Source organism: Pavona decussata, unplaced genomic scaffold (genome assembly GCF_977016875.1).
Source record: "Pavona decussata unplaced genomic scaffold, jaPavDecu1.1 SCAFFOLD_381, whole genome shotgun sequence".
Lineage (NCBI taxonomy): Eukaryota > Metazoa > Cnidaria > Anthozoa > Scleractinia > Agariciidae > Pavona > Pavona decussata.
The window spans coordinates 2624026-2644586 of NW_028145755.1; the positions used below are offsets into that span (position 1 = coordinate 2624026).

Genomic DNA, 20561 nt, shown 5'->3' on the forward strand with positions numbered 1-20561 from the left:
TAAACAAGTATTTGATAATTGATGGTATTTATAACTGCTAAAATCATAGACCTAAAAACTCCTTTTAAGGGGGATCTATCTTCTACAGAATAAATTAGAAAAGTCCATGTCTCTGACCAAAGTAAGTTTGTTAATCATCCTGGAGAAACGTTTCACACTATTCGCCATACGACATTCAATTGGCAAATGATTCCACAAAACTGGACCTCTGTAAGATATAGAATGCTTTTTGATATTCGATTTGAAAGGTGGTATTTCCAGCTTAAGACTGTTCCTTAGATTATAAGAGGATTGCGATTTCACAATATGTGCTGTCATGCAGGATGGTAAAACATTGTGGTACATCTTATAAGTTAGTTTCAGGATAGATTGCTTATAGAAAGTTCTTAGAGTGTCCCATTTAGCCCTGGTGAGGACTTCCACTGATGGTAGATCCTTAGCAAAATTGAAAATGACTCTTGCTGCCCTGCAGTGTAGTCTTTCAAGTGAATCAAGTTCGTCTTGCCGATTAGTACCTCCCCATACGGATATACCGTACGTTACTGCAGGAATTATAACTTTAAAGTACAGGTTTAAGAGATCCTGTTTGGGTAAACAAACACAACTTTATCAGCCAGGCCCCGGTTGTTCAAAGAGCGGATAATTTTATCCACTGGTAAGTCGCCATGCGGCAAACAAATGTGTGCAAGAATTTCCCTATTGTCTTATAATTTGTGTATAGAGTAGAAGCGTATGTCTAATTTAGTACGGGACTGTGTGGAAAGCTTCCCAGAAACGTTTTCTGGAGCACATTTACACCGCTGGATAGTGACTTATCCAGTGGATAAAGTTATCCGCGCTTTGAACAACTGGGGCCAGTACTTTTTAATGAGTGGCAAGATAAACTTAGTGCGATGCTAGCAGTAAGAACATGTTTAATAGAGGGTTTTCAGCACGTGCTAAAAAGACTCTGATGAGCTATTGTTAATCTGCTTCGCAATCCAGGAAAAAACATTATTCGGCTTCGGCTTTGTAACATAAGGCAGTGAACGTTTGTAGGATGTGGCATCATGTTCGGATCGACAGAAGGGAAAAAGCACTGATTTGAAGAACGACTCATCTTTATCTAGTTAAAGCTACAGGCAAATAGATACGTTTCCCTATAGTAACTTCGCATGGATTTCAAGAGAAAAAATTAGACCAACAGCGTTGAAAAAAGGTATATTTTCATGCAAGCTTTAAAATTGTATTAAATACAAGCTTTATCACACAGTGTGTATTAAAGTGAGTACAAGAGCGGTGCGGTGTTTGAAATATTACTACGCTATGCATACCACATTATTAACAACATTTGTAATTTGCTAATTAATATCAGAGATTCTCACTATATTATGTTACACACATGAGTATTTACCCAGAATGAGTATATGTCTTGCATAAATAATGAATGGATATAATACCTACATGACATTTTGATGCACAAAACGAAAACACAGTTTTCGCGAACGATGTAGGAAAAAGAAGATTTCTTGTCTCAAAGTTCCCACCCAAAAGAAAGGTTACAAGCTACAACGGACTATACGAAAAAATGTAAGTATCGGGGGAGGAGAGAATGCTGGCAAATATATTGGTACTTAGGTGGGTTTATCAGTACGTGATGTTAATATTTCTCAATTTTATTAGTATGATTTATGACGATATCTTTCTATTATGTAAATAAAAAGTTAGGTGTCCCTAACTGGTTGACAATTCTGTAAGCTAGATCACACGACACGTTAATAAAGTTCTATTCTGTTCTGTTATACAATGGTCAATGATTATGTATTACTAAATACTAAATAAAGAGTGGTCTACTACTACTACTACTACTACTACTACTACTACTACTACTGCTACTGCTACTGCTACTGCTACTGCTACTGCTACTGCTACTGCTACTGCTACTGCTACTGCTACTGCTACTGCTACTGCTGCTACTGCTACTGCTACTGCTACTGCTACTGCTACTGCTACTGCTACTGCTGCTACTGCTACTGCTACTGCTACTGCTACTGCTACTGCTACTGCTACTGCTACTGCTACTGCTACTGCTACTACTGCTACTGCTACTGCTACTGCTACTGCTACTGCTACTGCTACTGCTACTGCTACTGCTACTGCTACTGCTGCTGCTGCTGCTGCTGCTGCTACTGCTACTGCTACTGCTACTGCTACTGCTACTGCTACTGCTACTGCTACTGCTACTGCTACTGCTACTACTGCTACTGCTACTGCTACTGCTACTGCTACTGCTACTGCTACTGCTACTGCTACTGCTACTGCTACTGCTACTGCTACTGCTGCTGCTGCTGCTGCTGCTGCTGTTGCTGCTACTATCACAAATGAATGAACCAGCCCATCAATAGTCTACTGTAGCACAGTGGTTACTGAGAGCATCGGTGTGACGAAGATCGTGGGTTCGACTTCTCTCAGGAACTCTTTGTGGTGATGTGTTGATGACAAACTGAATATTGCTTACTTACATGTACGTACTTGGAAATAACTAATGATACACAGAACAGCGATCATGTGACTAGGTTCTTGGTTAAAGGGTGAAAAAGCGGAAAGCTTTTTGTTTACTTGCTTGTTAGAAGAATGTGCAACACGGTGATTAAGTAAGGAACTAAGCTAATCCAGCGTCTTGTGCCATGCTGTAGAAAATCCCTTTTTGAGCCAAGAGATTATCAGGAGTATCAAACTCCACCATAAATCCTTTGTCAAGAACAATGATCCTGGAAGAAACCAGAAACGAAATCGGATAAAAACCCAAGCTAAAGAAGGATAACAGGTTAAATTAGAACAAACTACAACTGCTTTCTTTATCAAGGGGATGAAGTGATCGTGACGGTGTGGCCTGGATTCTAGTCTTTGTTAGATGTTAAGTCTGTTAATTGGTTTACTTGATACAACTTCGTGTAAACACATAAGGACACCTTTCTTGCGGTCACTTTTCACGGATTCACTGTAATATCCAAGAAGTATTGCTTGAGGTGTCATGTGCCTACCTAGATTACAAAACCATCCCACGTTACAATGACGCACTGTACCTTGTGTAGTCCATGATGGTATTGAGCCTGTGAGCAATCGTAAAGACTGTACGGTCAGCAAACTCTCGCCGAATCGTTTGCTGAATGAGCTCATCAGTTTCCAAGTCTACCGCGGCCGTGGCTTCATCGAGAACAAGGACTTTACTTTTACGGAGCAGCGCACGCGCCAAACATACCAACTGCCGCTGACCAACACTGTCAAAAGTGAGAGCAAGTAAAGAGAGTCACAGTTAAAGCTAGCACATGTACCACTCGAAACCATAACATAAAATACTGCAACAAACCTAAATTCTCGGCAGCAAAAATGGCAGCTGACAAATTACTTACTTTTGTAAAGATATTCAACCCAAAATTATTAAGTTTTTAGAAACACAAAGAAACTCAAAAATTCCATTGGAAAAATAAACTTGCAGCAAAGACTCCACATAATCAACCCTTTGATCATACCTAAGGTTCCCTCCTTCTTCAGTTACAGGATACAGAAGCCCTTGTTCCAGTCCTGATACAAAGTTCTTCAAATGACTCAGTTCAAGAATTTTCCACAGCTCTTCATCCGTGTGGCTGTCAAATGGATCCAAGTTTAGACGGAGCGTTCCAGAGAACAACACTGGGTCCTAAAGACAAAAACTAACAAGTTAAGTGGAATGTATCCTACTTTTTGTTGTTTTCATGAACATCTGACTGTATTTCAATCATTGTAGGACAATGGATCAGAAAACTAGGATAATTTGGGGATATTTTTTGCTAACTTCTTGTGTTAATAGGTAGCACTGTTTATTTGAAAACTAGTCTTTTTAAACTACATGAGCTGTCTTCTTACCCGAAGAATGATAATGAGTATTGAGATCCTGAAGTTCGATGTTAGCGATATCAGTGACGTCTAGAACAATCCAAGGTTCCTCCAGTCTTTAAACGCTATACGTGCCTATGTTCTTACCTTAGGAATGATAGGGAGTCACAGACCCTGCAGTCCAATCTTGGAGATATCACCCTCATCTATAACAATACTTCCTTCAGTCTTTGCACACAGTATGTGCCTATGTTCTTACCTGTGGAATGATAGTAAGTCTTGATCGCAGATCCTGGAGTCCAATCTTGGAGATATCAATGCCATCTATAACAATCCTTCCTCCAGCTCTCTCCAGAATACGGAACAAAGCTAAAGTCAGCGTAGACTTGCCAGCTCCTGTGCGACCTACGATGCCGATCTGAAATGAAACAAAGATAACAACAAACACATAAGCAATGACATAGGATGATCGGAAATCACGGTTGGCAAGATGGTGGGTGGTATGATGTGAGCCTAATCTGCATCGTATTGGTTTCTTAGACAAGAAACTTTCCTCCATCGTGACCTTTTCTTCTCAGCTGTATAAATGGGTAACCTCCAATGTACTTTCATTCTATTCCATCCCAGGGGGGGGGGGGGGGGTGGGGGGTGTAAATGTTCCTACACACTTCATGTTACAAACGCTGAATACCTTAGCACTATATTGGGCAGTGATAATGTTACAGGTCTCCTTACTTTTCCAAACGAAGAACGCAAAGCACGACAAAACTAAACCAAAACTGTTTCAAAGTAATTGTCATCTTAGTCGAGCACCTTTTCTGCTGGTTTGATATCACAGCTGATCTGTTTGAGCACGAGTGGCAACCCTTCTCTGTATTTCAAGTCAAACTCTTCAACTATGATGTTTCCCTTATCCGGCCAGTCATCTGGGGGGCGGTTATCTGGGATAATCCACTCAGCCTGTAGGATATACAAAAGCAAATCGTGATAACTACATTTATTAAGAACTGGATCATTTGACAATGCAATTCCAGAGTTTTGATTGGCTTAGGGGCCATGGTGTAGCAGCCATTGCTATATACCTAGACTTTCAATCAACAAAACGAGCACTGTGATTGGTTGATTCTTGGTCACGTGCCCCTGATCAAATACAAATGTATCTCGACCGGGATACAATTCCGCAGTTGTTGCCCTCTCAGTTGTTTGTTTGTTTGTTTTGCTATGATGGTTGAAGGGAAAGTGCCTAACACCTCGAATCATCAGGACTCTCGGGAAAACAAAACTGTTTCCCTCGGGACCATATATTAAGTGTACATCGTACCATTCCCAAGAAGAAGCGGTTTAATCGTCTTCTGGTCTTTCTTTCTAAACTAAATTAGCAACATCTAGGAAAAATTTCTCGGTTGTTTTTAATAAAGCAATTACTCTACTTACGCTTGTTGGAAATGGAATGATTATAGCCAACTCGACGCTACGCGCTTCGTTGGCTATCTGTCATCTCATATCCAATGCATCCTCGTGGAATAATTGTGATCACTCTTTTAGAGTACCCACAATGGATAGAAGACTAAGTACGCGTGGTAGGCACTGATTTGAAACACAGCAACATTTAGCATTCGGTTATTCGTTTGTTTGCTTACTTGTCGGGCTTAAGTTTAATTGCTTGTTTATTTATTAATTCTTTGGTTAGTTGGCGCAGCTGAAACACTGGAAGGGCTAATGACCCTACTCATGTAGAGAACAGAGCAGTATCGGCTCATGTATCCACATTGGGTTATTCCAGAAAAAATCCACACCTCCCCGACGGATGTAGCCTGCAAGCAAGCTCTCTTGGGGGTGGGGGGCGGGAGGGGGAAAGAGGAGAGAGCTTGCAACGATGTCTCAGGAATTTTCATTTCTGCGTTGAATTTTTCAACGCAAAATGCTGATTGGTGGATATTGAATTTGGTGCTTACGTCATTGCTCTTCGCGTGCGTTGTGTTGACAACACAAAAATGGTGGCGGAGTTTTTATTTGTGAAGGTTGCGAGAATTTCTCTAAATAACTTAGGTTTTCTCTGGAATTAAAACCCGAGCAAAGTCAAGCTGCCAATGCTTTACTTCAAAGTAGCGATGTTTTTGCAGTTTTACATACGAGATTTGGGACAAGTTTGCGGATATTTCAACCTTTTGCATCAAACAATGTTAGTTGTTTGCCCATTGCAAAGTATCATTATCGATTACTTGATTGCAGAAGCAAGAAGAATGGGGATGCCGGCCGCTTCGATTGCCGATATCTCAGATGGAGAGTCACGGTCGGCCAAATTTAAGCTTTTTGTTTGGTGTTTGGCTCAGCCGATAAAAAATATGAACATCTTTCAGCTTACGCCACAAATTAAAGCTTTCTGAATACATTGACTCAATTCCGAGTGCTTCGGTACGGCGTTAACAGCGGACTGCCAGTTTTTTAGGGCAACGTTCTTTAGAAGCGCAATGATTTCCTTTTGATCTGGCACTCTCACGTCTGCTTGGTTACTCGTTCACAACATCACAAATTTCACACGAGTTGAGTGTTCCAATGAAACCACATTGTCGATATTGAGAATTGCGTCCTTGTCCTCGGAGACCCAGCTGCAAAATTGAGATCCTTCCGATTTCCTTGCACTGCTTCTTTTTCCCTGTTCGGACCGTGTCAAGTTTTCGACATTTTTTTTATGTCCAGTAGTTTTGTGGCGTTGACACTGCAGTGCAGTTGGCAAGATTCGCTTGACCCTTGGGACGACATTTGTGACCTCGACCTTTTGGTCAATCGGGTTTTAGTGTGCTCACAGTTAAGTAAAATCCTTCACTAAATTTTCTGATTTTTGTGGCACTCGGTAGGCATACTTCATCAGAGAAACTATAGTTTTTGTCAGCATGGATTCCCGTCTTTCGAGGTGTATCTGATAACATTGTACCTTTCACATGTTTGTTTACGTTTGCTATCGTTTCCGGTTTGCGCTGATTGGCCAAATTCTGACAGCTAGGACAGCAGGGAGCCGCGGGGAGTATTGTGGGTGGCATTCAAATTCCTGAGACATCGTTGCAAGCTCTCTCTCTCCTCTTTCCCCCTCCCGCCCCCCACCCCCAAGAGAGCTTGCTCGCAGGCTACGACGGATGGGATTCTGGAAATTCTCACCGGAGGGGGGGTCAAAGACTTTGGAAATCCAGGCGGGAGGGGGGGTTGAACTTTAGAAAGTCTTCTGCAGGAGTCATTTCGACCGATAGTTCACGCAATTCGAACGTTTAGTTCGGTGACACTTCAGCGCTCTCAGACCCTGAAAATAATAGAAATATTTTGTTCACTTATTTCTCACCTAAAATAAATGATAATCTAAGTTCTTTCGCAGGTCCTTTTATAGCAGAAAACGCGAACAACAAGATAGTAAAGAATGAGCCATCGCAACATTGTTGCAACGAAGAGTTTGAAACGCCTGACACATTTCTACTCGTACCAGACCCAGCGCGCCACCGTTGTGTAATTTCACGTCCGCCATTGCATTCTTAGCGTGGATTCCACTGCGTCAGGTGGAAGAATTTTTTACTTGTGCAACCAAGGATGCAGAGCCATTAGCTGAACAAGATAATTCCAAAGAATTTTGGTCCAAACATTCCCTCTTCGTCGAAAATACTCGAGAGGAACTTGTAGCCATCTGTACCTCGAAAAAACTTTTGGAAACGGCCTCTGCGTGCCGTGTTTTCCATTGGGCACAAAGGATGAACTCGTTCGCTTTTTCGCATTGTTGCTCCTTTCTTTTTTTAGTTCCGCACGATAGAGTTTTTAATATTAGCAGAAGCTTTAGAAATTAAAAAAGAACATCTTCTAGACGTGATTGTGCGTATTTTATATTAAAGATAAATTAAATTTAAGCCTAATATTTTTTTTCCGGAAATCCAGGCGGGAGGGGGGGTCTTTTGTTTTGGAAATCCAGACAGGAGGGGGGGGTCTTGTGCTTCAGGAAATCCAGGTGAGAGGGGGGGTTAAAAAACGACCCCATTCGTCGGGGGGGGGGGGGTGGATTTTTTCTGGAATAACCCATTCCAAGTTTGCGTAAGTACTATAATACGGTTATCATTATCACAGATCGTTCTCTACAAACTCCCGCCCAATGAAGAAGAACGGAAGCAGAAAACACAAGAATTAAGCTGTACAACTATTGGCTGATTTTGATACCTCAGTTGGTGCCTCTGAATATTCCTTTACTCGCTCCACGGATACAATGTTTGTTTCCAATTCACTGCTCATGCGCACCATCCAGTTGAGTGCGTTTGTGACCTAAACAACACAACAAAAATAAATTGAATGACAACATCACGGAGTGAATCCTTACACTGTAACATAGAAACTGGTATATCAATGTAGTAAAGAAAATCGTTTGGAGACTAACTGAAATAAACTGTTGAGAGCAAAAACGTTCAAAACAACGAAAATGTTTACATCCTTTAAAATAGTGACCACCAGTATACACACCCGGCTACGTGACGAAATAAAAGTATTAACATGTCATCGGTCAAGATTTTAAAAAGCAAAAATTAGCGTCTAACTGAAAAATTTGCACAAGCAGAGAGAAAACCGCACCTGTAGCGCGTACGTGATGGACAATCCTACAAGGCCACTGTCTATCGAGTCACGGCTTATGACAGCAAACAGGGCAGCAAATAGGATCACCAGGTTCCCGACAAGCTCAAGGCGCACAGCTAACCACCTGAAAAAAAAAAAAAGGATTGGTTATACTGACCCAGTAGAGCCTGTGAATACTCCAAACAAGGAGTGAACGATACTATAACGGTGGGTGACGCTGGCAAAATACATTTCAGTTTAGTGATATGGAAAATACTAAGCTTCATGTTTTATTTGAAATAGTTCCAGCTATATCATAACATCATGTCATGGCTGCACAAACTCGAACCAGCAATCTATCGCCGTCTTAACTTCAACAAATCGGGAAGGTTATGCCTGTATATTTCATTCTGTGATTTATTCCACACTTCGAAAAGATGTCCTCAGTTAGGATGACTTTGAGTAGTTTCCCTAAGGCAGACAAATGATTTCCTATCGATAAACAAAAACCCAAGTAAAACTAGTCTAACAGGCCGCAGCTTTTAAAATACATAAAAACGAATTTAAAAAGCAAGTCGTCACTGACTCACCTGTTGGCCGAGGTTCCTGGATAGTAAGCCACGTGATTTTCATCGACTCTGTAGTAATTATCCCGGATTAGGCGCTGTTGCTGACCAAATGCCCGGATGGTGCTCGCTCCGTTGATTGTCTCAAAGAAGTTGTTAAATATTGGCGATCTACTCACTGACTCAATCCTCTTAAGCTGTCGCGACGTGGCAACGTAAACCCTCTGAAAATCGAAAGAATGACACTTTCATTATTTATTAAGGGCAAGGACACTGTATGCGACACAGCATCAAACAGAACATCACTCTTTACAAACCATCAGACAGTTTCACCTGCCATGGTTAGAGGCAGAAGCTAACAAGTGCCAGAATGTTCCATAAACTTCAAAGACTGTTCTGTACTCTTTCTTCTTTAGTGGATTTAAACCTGCTATCCATATTCTTTTGTATTAATGACGCTTTGTAATTAGTCTTTTTGAATATTTAATTTGCTTATATAATCCCGCCCTGCAAGAATCTTCCAAAAATTATCAGAAATGTGCCTTTTGACTCTAGCAAAGTGGAAAATTATCAAAATTATTAACCCTTTTTCAGAAAATGGGTTTAAAATGGCTTAATTAAGGATTTTTTTTTTGGTGAGGGTTATTACTCGATTCATTTCTTTGGAAAACACGCTACACACAGGTTCAACACCGTTCTTCTGTTCATCTGTAAGACGCCTTCTAATGGGAGTATTCTTATATTGCTGCAGTGACAAAAGTCTAAGTAAGAAAATTCCCACCTTCAAGAGATGCGAGTAAAACCAGACCGCTAACAGGGCAAGAAACCTAAACAAATTCACATCACTAACATAACATGCAGTTACCTGAATGAAAACATAGACAATGCCAAGAGGAACAATCACCGCCAAGAATATCGGAGTAGCAAAACTGATGGCAACAATAGTACCAAGAACAGCGCAGAATGTCCTGAGAAAGCTTGAAAGAGACATGGGAACCTTATCATCGATTGTACTGATGTCCTTAGAAAAACGGTTCACGATTCTTCCCAGAGGGGTGGTCTCGAAAAACGACATTGGCGAGTGCATGACGTTGACAAGAATGCTTTGATGAAGAAAGCGCGACGCGATTTTAGATCCCAGAGCTAAACACAGTGCTGAGATTAGCACACAAATAGCTTGCACCAGGCCGAGGCCACCGTAGACACCCAGATACATGTCACGCTCACTATCGGATGTCACGTTCGCTGAGCTCCAACTCGCCAACCAGATGCCTGAAACAACAGAGGCGATTTCTGCAAGGACTATAAAAAGCACTATCCCAACTGCTAGGTAGACTTTGACAGACTTCGCGTACGTCCAAAATACTGCAAACTTGACCTGGAGGAAAGTAGTGCAACATTTATTAAAACTGACATTTGAGGAACATCCAAAATGTCACATGTGAAATACTGCAAAACGAACAGCACAACTTGATTGATTAGACACTTTAAGGTTTTATCCACAAAATCAAAAGTTAGAACCACAATACACAAAGGAAGGCTTGGCGGAGGGGTGAATGGTTTAACGACGATCAGCGCAATTTACGACAACGAACAACGACAGTGTATAATATAGAGACTTGTTAGAAACAATAGTCTGGCCACTGAACTGTTTAGGAGTAAATCTAGTACAACAGGGACACCAACTTTTAAGCTTCCGGTAGATAAATAGGCCATTTCCAAGATGCTATGAACCTCGTTACGAAAGCGAGGCTAAATACAAGCTTTTTATTTATATGAAAATTTATTTTGTTTGCATGTGAATAGATACGAATTTTGACAATTAAAACTTTGCACTTAGCCTCTCTTTCAAAATAAGGTTCAAAGCAACTCGGAAATGGTCTATTATCTCTTGGTACAGTAGTTAGTAAGAGCGTTCCTCTTACCCTTCCAGTTTCTGCTTTTTCCTCTTCAATTATCTTGTCCTCTTGTTCCTCGTCTGGCCTGGTGAACTGACAGTCCAGATCAGCGGTATCAACTGTGACAACTGACATACTGTCGGCTCGCTTTCTGCGGAATGGTATCTCCACCTGACTGTCAAGCCTCTCCAGGATAGACTCACCATGAGGTCTAAAGTCAGTCTCTTCTGCGTCCTCAACAATCTCTCTTAACAATGTTTCTGTTCTTGGATGCGGCTCTATTGATAGAAAAAAATAAAGAAACCTTTCTGTGCCATGCTACTCGGAATGACATTCACAATCCCCTGGATGTCTGTTCTGGTATTAAATGCAGGCGAACATAATGTGACGTTATGTTTTAAGCCTGATGAACAAATAATAGATTTTTTTTTTCAGTCAATGACACAAGCATGCTGTTGGGAGAACTCGGATTTCTTTTTTCGAGTATTTCTGTGTCTAACTGAAAAAAAATACATCTGTCATAAATGTTTATGTACTCAAAAGGTGACGTTACACGGAACAAATTTCAATTGCTACAAATAAAGTTACGACAATTCTTAACAAAGTAATTTGTTGCGGCAAAAAGTTGCTGCAAGATCTGCCTTTAAAAACTTACAATGCGTTGCCTCAATATTAAAAATTGTCTGGTGTAACAAAGCTCCTGAATGCTTAACGACGTTGCGAAGGGAAGTAAGAAGAGGAATTGTGTAATTATGAAATTGCCTAAATGAACTTCTCAAGCCAAGGTATCTCAAATGGTTGACTTCCATAGCATGTTACATATGCAGTTCTCCAATAAATCCACCTGTCCGTGTAATTGCCGGCGTCACCGGCCACGCTGTTTCATGCATGTGACAACAAATTAATATTAAACCACCAATAGTTACTACAAACCATTATCCTCGGGATTCTGCTCAGAAGCAAATGTTTTCAGGAACTCCGAAAATGCTCCCTCATTTTGAAGAAGTTCTGTGTATGTTCCCACCTGAAAAACAAAAAAACACTACCGTGTGAAAAGTCAGACCCGGAGTATTAGTTATTTACTTGATTACATGCACTTCATCTGGCGATTTTAAGAGGACCACATTTTCCCATCAATAATTTTGCAGCAAATTTAAAGTCTTTGTGGAGACTTGCTGTTAATAAAGTAGCAATATTTTATTACGCTTATTAATAGATTCTGTTGATTTAAAAATACTAAAAACGTCGTTAACTCATTAACATTGTTCTAGGCTCCAAATTCTCAACTTGTTAAACTACCTCTGAAATTCTTCCATTTTGCAAAACGATGATCTGATCCACTTGAGGCAGGAAACTAACTCCATGCGTAACAAATATGCGCGTCTGAAAAACAACATGAAGAGACTTTACATCAGAGGGGGCACAAGTAGGCCATCTATTTTAAGCATTACTTTAAAAAGCTAAAGGGCATTGTGCACAAGAAAAGGTACCGAGTTTTAATTTTCGGCAAAATTTTAAACCAAAGAAAAAGTCCCCATTACGTAGCTCGTTATAGTTCTTTAAATCATGGATCTTAACAGCTCTCTAAAAGCGCATGATAAGCGGATCATAACGTCGCGACCTTCATCTCAAGTGACTACATCATGAGACAAACGATAGTACACTTTATTATTATTGTATCTACCACGATGAACAACAACAACCTTTTCCTCGAAAACGGATCATTACGTTTACCTCTAAAGCAACTAACTTGGATCACAGATTTGTACCTTCTTCCTCAGCTTTCCTCTTGGTCCTATAACTTTATCAAAGATATGTTTTCCTACGTGTGAATCTACAGCACTGAGTGGATCATCCAACAGGTAGATATCAGCATCAAAATATACAGCACGAGCCAGACTGATGCGCTGTTTTTGACCTCCACTCAGGTTAATACCCTTAAATCAGACAGAGACAGTAAATGTTATGATACCTTTATGTATTTATAATGACATAAATACTTACAGACAAGTTTTGAGCTGGGGTTGGGCCTTATTTTTGCTGGCATAGTCTGAGTTCTTGACTCAGAAACTTGGAATTAAGTTCTATGGAGCACTTAGTTGGATCAAGACCGACACTTACCAGGATAGCGTTACAAGGCTGGGCCCGGTTGTTCGAAAGCTGATTAGCACTAATCCACAATTAAAAGTTAACCAAGGTTTATCGTTGCTGTTAAAACAATGACAACCATAAATATAAGTTGCACTGACAATTCATTAATGCTTTACATCCATCTCTACATTGCAGCCAGAAGTCACCTTTTCTCCAATCTCAGTCATGTCTCCTCCTGGTAAAATATCCAGGTCAGTTCTCAAAGCACAGCTACCGATAGTCTTACAGTAACGCTTGGGATCAAAGCTCCTTCCAAACAATATGTTATCTCTGACAGTGGCATTCTGTATCCACGCCTGCTGAGGGACATAAGCCATGGAACCCTGCAAACAACAATAAGCAATTTATGAATCAAACGAACCCTTGCAGTTTCATCGTTTTGTTTATGTTGGCTTCTTAGTTTCTTAAATTTCTTTTAGCATAGTCTAAGGCTGCTACATTGGTGTATAAAGTAAAGAGGGAAAGAACTTTAAAGAAACTGAATTAGTTTGGTGATGCTATCGGAGCTGTTACATCCTCTCAGTGCTGAAGAACAAGATGATGATGATGATGAGAATGATGAAACTGACAATGAGGATGGATAAGGCAATGATGATCAACACCTTACTATCCCTCACAAACGTATCACCAAAAAAATACTTACCTTTACGTAAACTTTGCCTGACAACTTCTCAGTTTCTCCGAGAAGAGCAGACAGTAGAGTGGTTTTTCCACATCCAACCTGACCAACCACTGCAACAAGGGAGCCACTGGGAATGTTTACATTGATGCTGTAATGCAGTATTCAGACAACAATGATTGAGCTATATTACTACATAAAACATGTATACAGAATATTTCAAAAGCAGTTTAATTTTATAAGGCTTTGTTGAGTCTTTCTTCTAATAAACTCATGACTTTCTTGGCGCAATAATGTTCTCAATATTAAGGAAGCAAAAAGTGTTTTTGTTTAGTAGCTGTCCACAGTAATAAGGTAGCGAAATACAACAGAGTATAGGCGCTAAAAATAGGTCTGTATGTCACATGTGTGATTTCCATGAGAAACAACTTGGAATGAATCAATTGCTGAGCAGCGCAAGCCACAGTATATGCACTGCAGGCCTTACATTTATGAAACACTTACTTTTGCAAGATTGGGTTGTCTTCTTTATCCCAGCTGAACGATCCATCCTCGACATGAACAGCTTGTGAACTAACTAAACCATAAAAAATGTTCAGGCGAATACACAGACATTTCCTTGGTGGGTTAATTGTTCCATTGAACATTTACGTTTTGTGAATTGTTATCTATGTGCCTGCTGTTTTAGTGCGCTTCTGTGCAAGCTGCAAGTATAAATCGGGAACTCGGAATGAGTTGTAATAGTTGTAATTGAGCTACATTGTTTATTTATGTTTAGATTATTGAGCTAACCTGTGCTTACCCGTTGTCTTATTTTAAGCATTCCTAAGACAGAGAGGAAACGGTAGTTCTTTTCATTTTAGGTTAATTTATTTAACTCATAATAAAATAAGATACTCCCTCAGAATTGGTTAAGGTCTTTGTCTGACGGAACATTGTTGCCACTTTATCGTCATGAGTGCATGTACCATAAAGACAAGATAAACTCACTGTGTTCAGGCATTGTCTTTTCCACATTATTTGGATCCAGTTCCTCCAGATTAAGAAAGTTAGTTAGCCGATCGATGGACACCTTTCCCTATAAACAACAAACAGTAAAAGCTGACTTCCAAGAAACTTAATAAACTTAGGCATGGTTACCACTCTGACTTAATTGATCAAGCTGTCATTAACTTTTGATTGATACTCGCTCATGTCAATGACATGACTAGAGAAACAAGATTTGATTTACTGTTAAATACCAAAGGCTGCATGTATCATGATGACATGTTATGATAATAGGGACCTTAAGCAGAGACGACAATGATGCCCACGAAAACAGAACTTATAAATTGCATTCGCATTTTCTGAATAAATTTGTGATAAATTCTTTTCATTTTGTTTATGTGATGTGGCCGAACTATCCAGGAGCTAACGTTGCTAATGCTCAGAAAGAGAAAGGGAAAGCTAATCATCATGCATTCATGTTCTCCATAAAACCTTGTCTTCGAATGTGGTCATCTCACATTGTTGTTTTGCAGAGGATGGCAAAGAAATGTACCAAAGTGTTAATGCACGTGCGTGGGATCTCAGACTTGATAACTTATTTATTTACCTACATTACTAATAATCGCATGACATAAAATGTTAGGTAGCCTGGTAATGGAGTATTACACATGGTAATCGTGTTCATAATAAAAAAAACTTACTTGTATCATGCTGATGATGACATTGGGCAGCATGGTGATAGGATATCTCAGAATATTGAACAATGCGAGCGCAACAAATGCCTTGTTGGCCGTCAACTCATTTCCAGTCAAAACATAGATGGAAAATGTTGCAAGGGCAACCTGGGATGCGAAAGAAAAAAAAAACAACAATATTCAACCTAAAAACCTGTCCTGCACCAAATCAATTGATGCAGATTAATCCCTATGTCTCCAATTCTTCGACACCGCTTTACTATTAACATGCTTCATATCACTAACCCAGTTTGCAAAGAAAGTAAATTCAAGAGAATTGCTCTTACCTACTTTAAAAATGTGGACCGTTGCTTACCAATTGCACGAAAAAATCCAGATGGACCAAAAAATCTCTGGAAATTTTTTGAGTATCTCCAAGGGTTGTCCTCTTTTTTTGCCATTCAGAATGGAACAACGTAAAATACTGTCAGTCACATTTGTCATTTCTCCCTATTTCAGTTGATGCTCGCATGGCATAATAATTTATATTTATTATTGTCACAGAAAGTGCCATCTCTTTCGGATGGTATATAATTATACGCTGTTTGAAGAAATATCTTACCATTATTCAATAGTAGTCCCAACTGTTTTTTTTTTTATGAAATAATGGTAAACACCCCAGCCTTGTCTACGCTGCTGTCTCTGATTTTGAGCAATTGGGTTTATCTTCATAGTAGAAATGGACAAAGTAGTCAGACCAAAAGACAAAAGCATGTTAGCAAGTCTATGGTAAAAATATCTACGCAGAAGCTTACCATGAATGGTGCACACGTGAAAGTGAAAGCAAATGATGCATTTAAATATGCAGCATTCTTGAGTTGGTGTAATTCCTTCTTGCGGATCTTAGACACCTGACTCATAAAGGACTTTTCCCAGGCGTACAGCTTAAGGACCTAACATGATAATAAATCATCATAAATGACAAGGTAAAGCACTTTGTAGCTACAAATGTAGTCAAATGTTTTCAAAATAACAACCAAACAAGAAACTGTGATTAGTGTTGGGAGCTGGAGGTGACCAGAACAAAATTCCTAATTCTTAACATTCATTTAAAATAATGTATATCATAACTTATACATGACAATGAATATTACATCCAGAGTTGTATCAATACTGTGCATACCTTGACTCCACTTATAATTTCATTTATCAATTTAATGCGTTTGTCCTTTGCATCCATCTGCTTCACCTGGGAATAAATCAGCCAAGCCATTTATGATCCACAGAAGATGAAAGGTATTTTAGACTTTTAGATTTCAACTGTTACCAACCTCCAATATTTTATCTTGTATTTTAATAATTATATATTATAGCATTTTGATATTCTATATTATAAATATAGATGCATGCTCTTAGTTTACACTGAATAATTGTAAACTAAATGGTTATTACAAATTATACAATAATACAATAATGGTTCAAATTTCACTGCAATTTCAGATTAATTTTGTTTATACTGACATGTTGAAGGCTGTAATATTCGTTCAAGGGACTACTTCCTACGACAAGTACAGGTGTATTTTGGTAAGCTAGAATGCAAGGAAGCCACACTAATTCCACATGTTTGCTCATGCAAGTCATGTAATAGTTTAATACTCACTTGCAATTTTCTTGCTATCCTGCTGACAACCATGTTGACAGGAATCAACAGCACTAAGACTCCCACACCAGCCAGAGTAGACGGACCCATTGCATCATACAAAAAATACAATGAAATTAAAATGGTCAGAGGTGATGACCACAAGACGTTCACGTAAGTTGTGAGATCCATAAGTCGCTGTGCATCCACCGACATCAGGTTCACCATCTCGCCTGCAGTGGATTCTTTCCGTGCACTGTTGCTCAGAACAAGGGCCTAGAAATAAAAAACAAAATACAGTTACAATACAATTGATCCCAAGAGCTCTGCAAAACATAAGAAAATCCCTTTCCATTTTTTCATGTTTTTACTAGATCACCTAATTTGCCAAAATATCTGTGTCACCCTTCTGGACACAGTCGCAACATAATGCATCACTCCAGAAATTTCTTTGTAACAAAGTACTATGAGATTTAGATGTAGCACCCAACATTTTTATGACCTGTCAGCTTCTTAAAATACCAAGTATCAGACTCCTAGTTATACTTCTCATCACCAAGCTAAGAATCAGCAGCTTTCAACACAGGTTCCTGTTGGTAAGCAAATAAACTATACTTGTCTGATAATTAAACATTCTTCAACCACCAAAAGTTTAAAGAGAAAATTCAACAGAGCTTTTGGAACCCAGACACAGATCCCCTTCATGCTGTTTTAATTATTTTATTTGTAACTGATACCTTAGCATACACCATTCCAATGATTGCAGTTCGTATCCTCATTCCAAGGACAAACACAATCTGCCAATACTGATGAATCACAAGAGTCATAGCTACTGCAACAACAAACATTGAGATCGCATAAACATAGCCCTTCCAAGTGTCATCAGGATTGCTTCTGTCTGTTGTATACAAGATTAACAAGCTGTGAAAGAAGAAAACAAACAATACAGAGTTCACATTAAATATTTGATCTTTCACCCGCAGTTCAAATATATGTTTCAGATATTCACAGTAATTTAATGCAGAGTTCAAATAATAAAAATTAAGTCAATTACTTCTGTGCTCTAAATAATGGCCCTGCATTTCCTAATTTTCCATGAAGTTCACCTCAACATGGATACAGTGTGCATGTATTGACAAGTTAAGGTGATGCCCTAGAAATATATTCTTACCAACACTTTTACTATATTTCAACAATTCTGTCTGAATATTATACATGTACACTGTACATTTCCTGTACATTTCCTCTATACAAACAGAAATTAAAGCATTTAAACGACAAAACTTAAATTATAACTGACAAAACAACCAACAAATTATGAACCACCCAAATGTACATCCCAGGGCTTAAACATTTTCAGTAAGACTGATAGTTTTCGAATGAATTTGGAATATTGACCTCTTCAATTCCCACAAAAAGAAATCATTCTTCTATTAAATTAATAAATTAATAAATTTTATAGTCAACCAGGTAGTAACTTACAATCTGTATGACTCCGAGAATAACTAAGTTAAACATACTTGTTGTGGTGTAAATATTTGGTTTCAATTGATTTTTATTTCCCATTATGTTTCAGATTATGGTTTAATTACCAGATGGATAGATAGTTTATAAATTCCAATTTTTACATAGCAGCCCACTACAGCGGAATTGCAAACAAATTTACAAACTTTAAATGATGACAATAATACTATAACATGTTACTGAAAATTATAAAGGAAAATAGTAAATTAAATTGGTTTGACTTTTCAAACCAACAAGTAGCTTATTCACAACATACTCACTTCACTAACTGTGGCTGAATAAATTGAATAACATCAAATATCAGTTTCAGAAACATTCCAAACAAGAACTGTGGCCCAAACTGGAACACCATGGCTCGCAGCAGTGAAGGTTTTTTCTTCTCCTTTTTCTCTGGCTTTTTATCCTTTTGTTTTCCGTCTTTTTTGGGAACAAACTCCACCTGAGCTTGTTCGTCATTTTCTTCTTCTTTCAGTCTTGCTGTTTCAAGTTCACGCTGTTCTTCCAATGGGCATCTTTTACCACTAAAATAAAGAAGAAAACATAAGCCAGGGTACATAATGAATGGAACAAATTGATTGAACTTACTTAAAAATATAGTTACACTTTCCCTGCTAGCAGAGGCCCTTTTCCTGGTAGCCTCTGCTAGCAGGGAAAGTTACGCTCAACTACATATATAAAGAAAACCAGCACAATACTATGCTATGCTATGCTATGCTATGCTATGCTATGCTATGCTATGCTATGCTATGCTATGCTATGCTATGCTATGCTATGCTACGCTACGCTATAATATAATATACTGTACTGTACTGTACTGGTCGAAATTAAAATTATTTCCAAGTTGTCCCAATCCATAATGTTGGGAAACCTGAGTCTTGATCTCTGCTAGGTTGTCCTTAGCTCTTAAACAGCTTTTGAGAAGGCTTCTGGTTAGTGCTGGTGGAGGAGGCAGGGGAGGGTTGGAAATGGCTGCAAAAGTGGCATTATAAGATGTTGGCAAAAGCTAGCCAATTTATGAATGATTGGTGTCTGGTGGAATGTGTCAAAATAGAACTACAGGACTGTGCAAAAAGAATGTAAAAAAATTCTGTCAAATTTCGGGTATTGTTCAACTGAAAATCATCCATATTTCAGGCAAAGTTTCGTGATTTTTCTGTGAGATTTCAAACAGGTTTGGAGAGCCACACGAAAATTCAAGTGCACCCCTGAAATTTGCTAATCTAATCCTTGAATGATATTAGTCAGTCTATTTATATTCGCCACTCACATGCCTTTAATAGCACTTTGAATATCAAGTGTAAGAACCAACTGCTTTCGTTCAAGAAGGAAACTGAGTTAAAAGAAGACAATAGCTTTAAGCTACATTTAAAAGTAAATCTTCCGACCAAGTGAATATTTGTTTGTTGGATATGATCGAAAAGTAAGTACTCATTACCATGGTTGTTGATGCTTGATCGTTATGCCTTGGTTGTCTGTAGTTTTCTTCTTGGAAAACCAGCCCTTACATTTTACTGAAAAATTGGCTGCCTGATAAACATTTTAGCCATCTTGGATGAGTGGACAACTACTAATTGTGAGCACTGTATTAGATTTTTATGACAATGCAGATGTCTGATTGGATGACGAAGAATTGCATTATTTTATAAATAAAATGCTCCAACACCTGAAACATGGATCTGGATGCAGCATCACTTCACCACACTCTCTTCATACAGCTAGCTATTACTCACATAACATCAAAATAAAGGTATGGAAAATACTGCAAGTATCTAGCTACTGTAGCCCTTGACAATGTGGTGTACAAAACCGAGTAATCACTTCGAGAGTTCATCACCTTACATACATACATAATCTTTATTTAAACACGATGATAATCAAAGCTGTTAGCTTGTGAGGTCGTGTGTTTACTTCTAAACTAACCTTATCTATGTTACATAATTAGAATATTTCAGGTATAATAATAGTTAATAGTAGGTTAATAGTAAAACCTTGCGCCAAATCCTTCCCTGTCTTGCCGCTCACTCAGTCAATCAGCAATATACTGTTAATGAGCAAATTCTCGTTAAAATA

At 38.8% G+C, this 20561-nt stretch overlaps 1 protein-coding gene across 1 annotated transcript in view; it reads right to left on the minus strand.

Annotated features, from left to right (window-relative positions):
* Positions 1 to 1184: 1184 nt before the first annotated feature.
* LOC146452119 (multidrug resistance-associated protein 1-like) overlaps positions 1185 to 20561 on the minus strand; it is a 28736-nt gene continuing 9359 nt past the window's right edge. Inside the window, exons 6-29 of the mRNA XM_085098529.1 lie at positions 18752 to 19012; positions 17705 to 17888; positions 16989 to 17243; positions 16512 to 16577; positions 16144 to 16281; positions 15356 to 15496; positions 14658 to 14745; positions 14172 to 14244; positions 13692 to 13818; positions 13195 to 13371; positions 12667 to 12834; positions 12197 to 12280; positions 11831 to 11921; positions 10925 to 11175; positions 9865 to 10377; positions 9024 to 9223; positions 8452 to 8578; positions 8047 to 8148; positions 4669 to 4815; positions 4115 to 4273; positions 3513 to 3679; positions 3066 to 3260; positions 2143 to 2750; positions 1185 to 1737 (exon numbers count right to left, since the gene is read on the minus strand). Coding sequence (XP_084954655.1) covers positions 2642 to 2750; positions 3066 to 3260; positions 3513 to 3679; positions 4115 to 4273; positions 4669 to 4815; positions 8047 to 8148; positions 8452 to 8578; positions 9024 to 9223; positions 9865 to 10377; positions 10925 to 11175; positions 11831 to 11921; positions 12197 to 12280; positions 12667 to 12834; positions 13195 to 13371; positions 13692 to 13818; positions 14172 to 14244; positions 14658 to 14745; positions 15356 to 15496; positions 16144 to 16281; positions 16512 to 16577; positions 16989 to 17243; positions 17705 to 17888; positions 18752 to 19012 — 3823 coding nt within the window. The 3' untranslated portion in view covers positions 1185 to 1737; positions 2143 to 2641. The remainder of the gene's footprint in view (positions 1738 to 2142; positions 2751 to 3065; positions 3261 to 3512; positions 3680 to 4114; positions 4274 to 4668; positions 4816 to 8046; positions 8149 to 8451; positions 8579 to 9023; positions 9224 to 9864; positions 10378 to 10924; positions 11176 to 11830; positions 11922 to 12196; positions 12281 to 12666; positions 12835 to 13194; positions 13372 to 13691; positions 13819 to 14171; positions 14245 to 14657; positions 14746 to 15355; positions 15497 to 16143; positions 16282 to 16511; positions 16578 to 16988; positions 17244 to 17704; positions 17889 to 18751; positions 19013 to 20561) is intronic.